Source organism: Pteropus medius, unplaced genomic scaffold (genome assembly GCF_902729225.1).
Source record: "Pteropus medius unplaced genomic scaffold, Ma_sr-lr_union100, whole genome shotgun sequence".
Lineage (NCBI taxonomy): Eukaryota > Metazoa > Chordata > Mammalia > Chiroptera > Pteropodidae > Pteropus > Pteropus medius.
Window position 1 is genome coordinate 12566659 of NW_024354503.1, and position 11692 is coordinate 12578350.

The 11692-nt window shown below is 37.4% G+C and overlaps 1 protein-coding gene across 3 annotated transcripts in view; it reads left to right on the plus strand.

Moving 5' to 3' along the window:
- The window catches only part of CYP39A1 (cytochrome P450 family 39 subfamily A member 1), a 65529-nt gene extending 55277 nt beyond the window's left edge, over positions 1-10252 (plus strand). For 2 of the 3 annotated variants that reach the window (XM_039854368.1, XM_039854375.1), the window contains exons 11-12: positions 5639-5726; positions 8691-10252. In XM_039854368.1, the coding sequence (XP_039710302.1) occupies positions 5639-5726; positions 8691-8825 (223 nt within the window). In that variant the 3' untranslated portion in view covers positions 8826-10252. The remainder of the gene's footprint in view (positions 1-5638; positions 5727-8690) is intronic. The other variant, XM_039854369.1, reaches the window with a different exon arrangement.
- Positions 10253-11692: the final 1440 nt, after the last annotated feature.

Sequence of the window (11692 nt, forward strand, 5' to 3'; positions counted from 1 at the left end):
AATAATTGTCTGAATAATGATGACTCTATATTTGGAGCCCTTAAATGTTCATCCCCGAATGAATTTCTCCTAAACACCAAGCTCATTTACCCAGCTTCTATTCAGCATCTTCACTGGATGTCTCCAAGGTACTGGTTCATAACAAGCTATACTTAACAGGTCCAAAAGTGAGATCCAGAAGACAATTCCTCAACCTGCTCTTCCTTCAGTCTTCTCCAGTGTTGAGGTAAATACCAACTGTATCCTTGCATATCCTCAGGTCAAAAACTTGGAGTCATCCTTAATTCTATGTCTTTCACATCTGTAATGCAAAGCATCAGCCCGTTCTACAGAGTATATTCAGGCTCTGACCATGGCTCATGGCTGTTTCTACCATTCTGGTCCAGGTTACCACTTTCTTTATATTATCTGGAAAGTCATACTGGTTTTCTAATCAGTCTTCTAGCTTCCGTACTCATCATCTTCTATTTTATTCTCAACGTAGCAGCCGGAATGCTCCTTTTAAAACTTAAGTCAAATTTGCTCAAAACTATTCAATGGCTTGTCATCTCATAGAATAAAATGAAGTCTTTAACATGTCCCACAAGGCTCTCTACACGTCTGGGATATCTCTCTGACTTTCTCCCTTGCTTGTTCATCTCTAACTGTCTTAGCCAACTCATCGTTCCTCATTCTCTTTCCTCTGGATTTTTGCTCCTTTTAATTCCTCTGCATGGAATATTGTACCCAAATACTTATACAGTGCACTCTTTATTCCAATGTCTGCTAAAATGTCACCTCATCAGAGAGACTTTCTTTATCTAAAGTATTTTAGCCTATTCCTCCATCACTCCCTTTCTGTCTCTTATCTTTTTTATGTTATTCTGTACTTATTCTCTTTCTTGATATATGCATTTCTCATTTACTCATTTACTGCCTGCTTACTACCTCTCTACTAGCATTGAAAAGAACAAGAGAACATGCTTGTTGTTTCCATTTACTGCTGTAACTTTAGCACTTAGAAGAGTATACAACACATAAAGACACTCAATAAATATTGAATGAAATAATGAAAGGAGATCTTATTATGTTTATATACTCAATATTGAATGAATGAATAATCTTATTACCTTAGCGTGTAACCTAAGTGTCAGTTCGCCGTTCCCTTAAATGTCACTCTCTTCCAGGGAAAGTAGAGAGGAAAGGCAGGTGTCTCACATCCACACTCTAGTTGTCCACTCAGAATTTGACCCTTGGTATTCTAAATTCTTTGCGACACTCCCAGCTCCTCACTGAAGATGGGATGCTATTTCTTTCACACCATCTCCAGCAGAGGGGTGAAAATGAGGCTCATCACATTTCCTGTCATTTTATCATCTCTTTATCCTTTACTGAATTATCACACAAGACGGCGTAAGTGCATAAGATTTGACTAAATTTTTAAGGTAACAAAAATGACAGCGTGGCAGAGAAATATTAAAATTTTACATAAAATATTTCTTTTTCCGTAGTCTAGGAGAAAAGTATTTAAGTTGAGCATTTTACAGAAATTTCCCTATTCCTGAATGTTTACTCCTATACATGGGGATGTGCTTTTCTCTTTTGCAAAATAGCCCCAGAGCAGACATCCTCATTTGAGCCTTGCCCCTTCCCAAAGGAGTTAATTTCACTCCGGGATTCATCTTCCTTCCTCCATTAGTACATTTCTCAAAGTATGAGTATAGAATAACACCGGGACTTTCAGCAGTACTGTTCATAGTTGTCCTTGGGACTTGAGCTTTTCAAAAGTTGTCCGTGATGGCACACCATGTCTAGTTCCCTTAAGATATGTCCAAATGTTTATTCTTCATATTCTGTACTGAATAGTTGACTGTCAGTTCACTATCTCTCCTCCTTTCTCTCTCACATATCTCCTCAAAACAATTATTATTTCAAGATGGTATCTAAAGCCATAAAAAGGGAATTAAATATTTACCTCCAAATTATCTAGACTGGCCTCTCTCATCGTAGTTGGTGCATTATTATAAAGAACAATACTGGTACTTTTGCTTCATACCCTGACAGCATTTTTTTTTTTCTTTCAACAATTTAAAGCTGTCGGTCCATTGTCTTCTTTCTGGTTCTAGTGTTTTCTGATGAGAAGCCTGTGATCATTTTTAATTTCATTCTTCTTTATTTATTCTGCTTTTAAGATTTTTTCTTTATTACTTTTTTTTTTTTTTAGTAATTCGATTATGATTTGCCTTGGCATGGTTTTCCTTATATTTATTCTCCTTGTTCCACTATCTTCTTTTGCAGTGTCTTACCTTCTGTCAATCCCAGTATATTTTTATTGAAGATATATATTTTTTATTGTTAGAAATTCATCCAACTTCTACCTTTTTGAACAGGTGGAGTATATTTAATTAGTATTTCCAACATCTATCATTTCTGGGTCTGTTTCTTTTGAATGAGTTTTCTCTTGCTTATGTGTCATATTTTCCTGTTTCTTCAGGCCTGGTAAGAGATATAAGACATAAATTTTAAGTGTTGTGGATACTAGATTTTACTGTATTCCTTTAGTTTTAGGCTTTATTGTTCTTAGGCTTTATTAAAGTAAATACAGGGTGGCATTTAATTTAAGATGCTATAATTTCAGTACTAAGCCAATACCCTTTTAAGGACTCTATCCAACGGTCCATGTATTGCAAAATCTTTCCACTCTATCTTGTGAGAACACAGACTTCCTTGTCTTGTGTGACCTCTGGGCATTATCCAGCAGCTTAGTGCTCTTTAGCTTTCTTTTTCATCTTCCTTCTCCAGCCTCAGTAGTTTCTTCTCCCAGGTGCAGAAATAAGTACTCAGCCAAATACTCAAAGAACCCCCTGTGTAGCTCTCTGGAGCACTCTTGTGAAATTCCTTCCTCTCTGACATTCATTCCTCTTTAACTTGTCGGAACCTTGATCTCTATCTACTTAATTAAGTGAGACTATCAGGTCTGTGTGGGCTCTCTCCTTGCACTATTACCTGGAAACTGCTGTAGGCAGTAAACTGGAGCAAGCATAGAACTCACCTCATTTTTTTCCTTTTTTTTTTTTTTTTTTTTTGGAGATTTTCACCCTACACTGTGAATCTTGCCCAATTTTTGAGTTATTTAAGGCAGAAGGATAACATTGACTTCTGTTACTCCACCCTGGCCAGAAGTGGAAGTTCTAATTTGTAAAAAGTTTGACAGAAATTTAGGTGTGAGAAATTCTGAACCTGTACACAAATTAGCAAAATTACTTTTTCTTGGAATTGCTGCTTAATTTGATCTGAATCAATAAAGATTAGGTGTGTTCTATTTCATAGCCAGGTAAACTCTGTTGGAATAAATTATCTTTAGCATTTACAAGCAAGTAGGGTTGAATTTGCATCATAAATAGTCATGAAGAATTGATCCAAGTGGGTTATAACAACACCCGGGTGCTCCAGTTTTCAGTTGAAATAAAATATAGCCAAGATGCTTCAAGAATACCAGTGGGAAACAAACCTAATTATTTGATATATGAATATTAGATCATTTATATTTATTCACTCATTCAATCAACAAACATTGAAGATTCAAAGATAAATAAGACATAGTTCCTGCTTTTTGTGAAGATTACAGTATATAAATGAAGACAGACAGGCAAACGATTAACTGTAATATAGTAGGATATAGTAGGATTATAGGATAAGGACATCAGTTGAGGCAGGGGTCCCCAACTCCCGGGGCTGCAGACTGGTACTGGTCTGTGGCCTGTTGTGAAATGGGCCTCACAGCAGGAGGTGAGCAGCCGTGGAGCTAGTGAAGCTTCATCTATATTTGCAGCCACTCCCTAAGAGCTAGCATCACTGCTTCAGCTCCGCCTCAGATCATCAGGCATTAGATTATCATAGGAGCATCGGTCCTGGTGCCTAAAAGGTTGGGGACTGCTGATTTGAGGGATGTGTAAAGTGCTGCAGAAACACAGAGAATATTGAAAAAGGCAAGGAATTGAATCTGCTTTATAAAAGGCATGACCTTCCATCATGTATTCATTTATTCAGTTAACATTACTAGGTACCCATAGTGTGCTATGCACTATGCTAAGGCCCAATAATACAATTCCTCTTCTAGGAGAGAAATAGCTAATAAGCAATCATAATTCAGTAGATGCTATGGCTGAGATGTACACAAGGAGCCCCAGAAGTGAAAAAGAAGGGCACCTCAGTCCAGAAGCAAGTGATAGGAGTGCCTCCAAAGAAGACTGAGCCTCAGACAGGAAAAGGATTTGCAATAGAGAGCATCACCATTCAGGGAGCATGGGAGTATACGGTATGACAAGACCACGGGTTTCAAAGAGGAGCTATTGGGGAAATAGCTAGAGGGCAGATCTTTAAGGGCTGTCTCTGTTCTTGTATTTGGAAGAAAATGAGAGGCATTGACTCTCTCTGTGTGTGTGTGTGTGTGTGTGTGTGTGTGTGTGTGTGAGAATACAATACAGTGATCGATTTATGTTTTGGGAAGTTCACTTCAGTAGTAGAGTGAAGGATAGAGTGGAGGGAGTCAAAGTGGAAGCAGAGAGACCAATCTGGAAGCTAAACTAATTCAATAATTCAGGAAATAAATGATGAAGAACCATAGGGAATAGTAGAAGCACTGGAGGTAAAGGAATAAGGAGAGGGATTGGAGAAGTATTTAGAAGATACAACAGACAATCTCAGTGTATAATTGGTTATGGAGGATGATGTAGAGGATTGAGTCTCTGGTGACTTCCAGTTTTCTGACCTGTGGGACTAATTAATTCATTAAAGGCTATGACCTCTAAACAGTTTATGTACCCTGAGGGTAGCTCAAAACAGCCCACTGGATTGAAAAAAAAATAGCAGAATTTTATATTTTTATATTTTTCTCAGTTTTTTAGTTTCTATTTGTATGTGTCTTATGAAGTAGGTGGTAAACTAATGCAGTAGAACATGTACATAATTTATGGGGAGTTCAAGGTCCCTATTGAACATTTAGGCAATAATTTCCAGTGGGCAATTAGAGTCTAGATCAGACAAGACTATCCAATAGAATTTCTGTGATCATGGAAATGTTATAAATATGTCCAGTAAGTTATCCAGTAGCCACATATGGCCATTGAGCACTTGAAATATGGCTAACACAACTGAAGAACTGAAAACTTTTTGCTTCATTTTAATTTTTTTAAAATATAAATAACCACATGTAGCTAATGGTAACCATATTGGAAAGCACAGATCTAAACCTAAGAGAGTTAAGTACTTTTACTGGCTAAGCATGTTACATACATTTTTAAGCAATTTAATCATCCCAACCACCTAATGAGTAGACAGTTTTATACAGGCATATCTAAGAGATATTGCAAGTTCAGTTCCAGACCATCACAACATAGTGAGTTGTAATCTTTTTGCTGGTGGAGGGCCTTACCTTCAATTTGTAAAAAACTCAACATCTGTAAAGTGCAATTAAATGAGGTATGCCTGTAAAAGAAAAGAGTAAGTTCTTCCTTACTCTATCCTTTTAATAGTAAGTATTTATATTGCAAAGAAGAGCATAGTTGCTCTGAAATATGTTTACTCTCTAGATATTCTCTATTGGTAGATATTTATGCATCTTTTACAACCCAGTAACGATTTTGTATTTTTCTTTCAGGTGGCTTGCTCTGTTAGAGATTGAAACATGTATTATTTTATTATTTTATTATTATGACTGTAGACTTCTAGACCCATTGCCAAAACAGGTAAATGTTTTCAGAATTTTGAAAAGCATGACATTCAAATTTGATATAAACTTTAACCTCTTGGTTTTAATTACTAAGGATGTGCTACTGATTTCATCACTTAGGCCTGATCTGAACAGGTGCCTTACATTGATCCAGTGAGAAGATACTCCCTTAATTCCAGATCTAATCTGTGTGCCCTTTGATCACAGACCAGGACCTGCTAGCAGTGTTTCCACCCCTTAGTGTTAGGAGCTCTTCAATTATTTTCCAATTTGAACCCTTTTTTCTGGGTTAAATACACATGGCCTTGATGTTGGGCTTATTTCCCTAGAAAGGTATGTCTGGGGGTCCAAAAGTGGGAAATCAGTGTTGGAGGCAAGTCATAGCTCTTGGTCTATTTGGAAAGCAATACCATAGAAGAAAACTAACCCAACAAAAACACAATGAAGAAAAATGAGAAGGCCATGATCTTTTCTGACCTCTGACCATTGAATTTTCTAATAATTTAGCTCTTCTGTTTCTTTAGTTTTGTTCTCCTAGACCAGTGGCTCTCAAACTGATGAGAGCATTAGAATCACCTGGATACCTTGTTAGAGCACAGAATACTAGCCCCACCCCTAGATTTTCTGATCCGGTAGGTCTGGAGAGAGGCTCAAGAATTTGCATTTTTGACAAATTCTGGTGCTACTGATGCTGCCAGTATGGGTACCACACTTTGAGGATCACTGTCCTAGAAAAAAGGGGAAATTCAACTTAATTCCAAATGTTTGGAGGTCATTTTGGAAACTCTGGATAAAAGATGCTATTTGAACTGAGGGCAAAGCTCAAAATTAAGTATTTCAATCTCAGGGCTATTCGCATAGAATTTCATGCACAGTGCTTTGATTTACCCTTGATATAATAAGGCTAATGTATGAAGGGACAAATAAAACTCTTGGGTGACTTTTCAATAGAAATTATGTAAGCACATAAATGACACAGACAATATTATATTACTCACAAATATGCATTTTCAGCACTTTCCTTTGATTTCTTTCATACTTCTATTTTAAGTACAAGTAACTAACAGTCATGAAGAGCTTTCAAAATCCTATAATGAAAGGGAAATACCCTTCACAAGTTTTCTCAGCCGAATATAGTTTTGTTGGCAAAATGAAGATCAGGATCATGCTTTACAGACACCAAATACTAGTTCTTGTTCCCTGAGTTAGATGTCACAATTTTGCCCAGAACTGACTCAGCATTCAACTATTTCTCCACCAGCAAGAGGACACAGAAATGCTTTTTCAGATCAGAAGGATGACATTTATCAAAACCATGTGACACCTAACCCTGGAGATCAGTAATTTTGACCAGAATCTTAGGCAGGATTTTTACCGACACTTCCTTCCTTGCTAAGAATTGTATTAGTTGTATTTGTTATACTGTTCTACATACATCCTATTTCTGTTTTGATACTACTAAGAACATTTTTTAAAGAAACGATATCTCGGTTCATCAAAAGTACAAGTCTAAGTTAATTCTCATGATCTCAATGGGCATTTTATTACATAATTCTTATTCTGAAAGAGAAAGATCAATTAAAACTATTTAATTATTGGGCTTGTTTTACTAAGTTGTAAATGACGTGATCAAAAACTACAGTAAATGCCCTTCAAATTACCAAGCTCTCGTAGGATATGGGAGGGGATGGGTTGCCAAGGCATGTTCTGAACATTCTTTTGTCATGTGCAGGGAGATCATTGGACTTGGAAATCAGCTTCCCGAAAGCAATATACTGGTCATCGTAGCAAAAATCAAATGCAAGAATCCCCAATTTAATTTGGCAACAGCCCAGTGTTTTTATTTTATCTCAGAGAATAGTAAGAAATTAACTGAATTTCAATTTTGTCCCATTAAGAACAAACAATAAGGAAACACTACAAATCTCTCCAAGATCCATGATTGGGCAGCAGGGTCTTGATGCTGCAATGGGAGCTATTTTATTTTGAGCATTCATAAGAAGACCAACTTCAATTCTCTTGCAAAAACAAGCACAATTTTTGCTAACACAATGGGGGTTTTACTTGGTTAGTTTTATTCTGTTTCACTTTGTCGGGGAAGGGGTGATGCAGCTATGGATCCTTAGAAATTCTTATAATACCTATAGATTCTACTTCCAGAAAAATACACACGTTTTCATGGACACAAAATTGTGGCTGCAATTTCAAGGAGTCCATGGAAACTATGCCCTCATTCTATCAACTCCCCTAAGACTCTCCTTGCTCAGGAGCCCATTCTGTGCCTTGTTGCATTCAAAGTTGACTGATGATCTAAAATTGAATCAACCTTCTCTTTCCTCACTTTTCGTCTCCCCCTCAACCCTCAAGGCTGACAGAACAGGTTGTTTTTTCTTTTTTAAGCTCCCCAAGCCTCAACGGTCTCTTCATATTATTTGCAATAAATTGACCTCCTTTCACTTCCACACACATTCATTTGTTTGTTCATGACTAGGAAGGAAGAAATCAGGATAGAACCTGCAAAATACCCTTTTGGAAATTATGGTCTCAAGTACCTTATAATGTTGGTTCATTCCACCAACACCACATTGCTTTTCACACATCTATAACATGTGGCATAAAGATGTAATCCAATTATAAATGAGGTGTCACAATTTGGGCCCAGAAATGAAGAAAGAGCCTTATATGTGGTATCCTCTTTAGCCAAACACAGGTGAAGGGTGGGTTGCAGGCCCGTAGCCTTGGAGCATGTGAAACAGTGAAGGGATTGCTATTAGAGTTAGGGATTCCCTTCTTTTCTGTTCCTTGAATAAAAGCCTCAAATTGATGTTTGCCTGTGTGACACTCATCAAGCAAACACTTCCAATCTTCCAACTATAAACTCCATACCTTTTAGAGATCATTATAATTGAATAAACTTTAGGTTTAAAACTATTGGCTTTTATCTGTAATTTCTATATTCCTTCTGCATTTCTGCTTTTAGAGTTCTCTCCATTTGGTGGGTGTCCAGCAGCCAGAAGGACAATGCCGAATTGAATATAAACAAAGAAAAATGACATCTTCTGGGGCTGAGGAGGGCAAGGGCCTTCTGAAGGAGCAACTGCCCTTCATCCACTAGCCTGGCAGCACCTAGACCTGAGCTCAACTAAAACATGGTGCTGACCCTCGTTTTAGTATTTGGTTCAAGAAAATGTCCAAAAGGCATCTATATATGTGATCTCAAGAGCAGACCAAGAACCTGACATCACTCTCACTGACTACATGGTTCATAGAAGATGTTTAAATGATCAAAAAGAGGCATTCTTAAGAAGGTGGAATTTGGTTCATTCAAAATTGTATTAAAACTAAATAGAAATAATGTCATTTGAATGAAAACAGTGTATTAATTCACCGTGAAGGCAATATACTTAAATTTCTGTTTTGAAAAAGGCTAGACTCTTAAAAATATATCGAATAATGACTTCTGGAAATTATCTGTTTTTCTTAATATGATTCTTAACTAGCAGTTGGAATTATTGTAAACATGTCTAATCCTAAAAGTATGAGTGAAATAATTAGCTTTCTAAGACCTAAGAAGACAGAGATCATGTCCTACACTGATTTCCATACTCGACCACGTCTAGGATGGCACTTTCTTTATAAGGCATATTCAATAAATGTATTTTCATTGATGCACTGATTTCTATTTTAATTAAGGAAAAAGCACTCTTTCGACTCAAGGTGTTTGTAATTATAGTTCAAGAGATATTTTTATTAATGGATAGAAATACAGATATGTCAAGGCAAATAACATTTGACTCATTACTTAAGTCATGCCTAGAATATTTACTATGAAATCCAGAAAATAAATTCTATCATTATTCAGGGGAAATATATGACAATAATAACAGAATAATCAGTGATGTCATGATGTGTCCTCTAATATTCAATAAAATGCTGCTTGTCTCCGTTATTTCACAATAAGTAAGTTGTGTAGTACATGTTGTCCCCTGGATTATTTGTTTCCCTGCTAGAATTATCTCGTGAGGTTGATAATGATTGCTTAGTCGTCTATTTCCTACCAATGAGCAGATGACTCCCTAGGAGAAAATTAAGTACTTTAGAGTACATTAACTCTTCCAGACTAATACAGTGATTTTGAAGCTTAGCTAGCAGCTTGTAGCTTAGCTTATCAGGCTTAGGGGTCTGGAGACTGAAGGGGCTGAAGAAAGTGTAAGAAGTCCACACCAGATCTGAGAGTTAGAGGCTGTAATCTGTCTGGCAGGTTCTGCTAAATAGGCAGGTGTGTTCTCAGTGAAGGTGTGTCCTCCCAAGCAGTTGAGGCCCACAGTGAAACACTGTATTTGCATATTATGTACACTTAGGCTGAATTTGCAAACACTCTAAGCTAGTGTTTATCTCCTTGTTATTGCTTGGTAAGGATGAATGCTACCTGACAAGTTTTTGCACTTTGAAAAAGAATGCATCGTCATTTAGTTCCGCAGTTCTGTCAGTAAATATGTGAACTTTTCTGTTCCAGGCTACCAAATAAAAATGAAGTTATAATCTGTGTCCATGTCTTCAAACAACGGAAAGGAGGGTTGATTTTTGTTATCACATGTGCCACAATAGCTACCTGCATATAGGTGATCTCACATTTGTATTAAAATATAATCAAAACTACATTCAGAATTCTGTTCTCTTCACCTAACCAGCAGTTTGAGATCCCTCACATAGCCACACTTGAACATTGTCACTCCACCCCTAACTGCTTGTTCTCTGAAATTTTAAATCAAGATAGTCTATCCTCTGGCCAAAGCCACCTACTCTCCCAGCTCTCTCATTCATTTATTGCCACTACACTTATCTTTCGGCTTCACAGGAGCCTAGTTCCTCAACTGACTATTTCTACTTATCAGCCTTCTGCTTCCACTTCCTTCTCCCTCCACCTGATACTCCTTAAGTTCCCTCCACCCTCATTACCTAATCATCTCCCAAAGGCCCACCTCCTAATACCATCAACTTTAGGAGTTAAGATTTCAACATATGAATTTGGGGGTCAGGGTCGGGGCAAGGAGCAGTGGATGCAAACATTCAGACCATAGCAGGAAGTAATCCTCCACAGCTTAACTTCCTAAGTCGAATTCTGGCTTTGTGTTTTGCACCAGTGGAGGACTCCGGACAGCACCCATAAATGAAGTGCGGGCGAGCCTTCTTCTCAGGGCCCACACATCTCTTGATAAAGCAGCCCAGGAGTCTGCAGATGGGAGTGGACCAGGATACCTGGCTTTCCTTAGTACAGTATCTTTTATTTTAAAAATGTTTGTAGAATAAATGTCTCCATCTTTCTTCATTAATATTAGGCTTGGATAATTTAAAAAAAAAACAGTTCTGTTTTAAATTTTTAGTTTTTGGTATTTTAATAAATAGCTATAAATTGTTACAGGAATAGAACTTGTATAAACTATGGGTTTTCTTGACAAAATGCCTACTACTTTCTAGAAACCAATAGTATGACCTTTTATCTCGAGTAATTACTATGTGCCCAGAACTTTGCTAATCCCATTTTATTTATCCACTTATTTTATTCCCCAAATAATCCAGTGCATTGAGTTTGTTTCTATTATCCTCATTTTACAAAGGAGAGAAGTGGAGCGTGGAGAGACTAGGTAACTTACTTGAGGTCACACAGCTAGTAAGTGGCAGAGGCCAGATTTGAACCCAGGGAATCTGGCTTTAGAAATGTCCTCCTAACACTAAACAGCACTGCATCGCATCCTTCCTAAAAAGAAAATGTTAACGCCGAGAGAGAGAGCACCTTTGATGTTGTCATCATAATCCACACTCTTGGTTCCCTTTTAACTCTCTGAATAAAAGTAACCAGTTTTTGTAGAGCCTACGTTACAATTGGAAGAGGAAAAGGACTTCTGATGTGCATCACAGGTTCTCTCAGCTTTCTTTCCCAGAAGCCCCCACCCACTCCCTTGTGAGAACTGTGCCCAGACT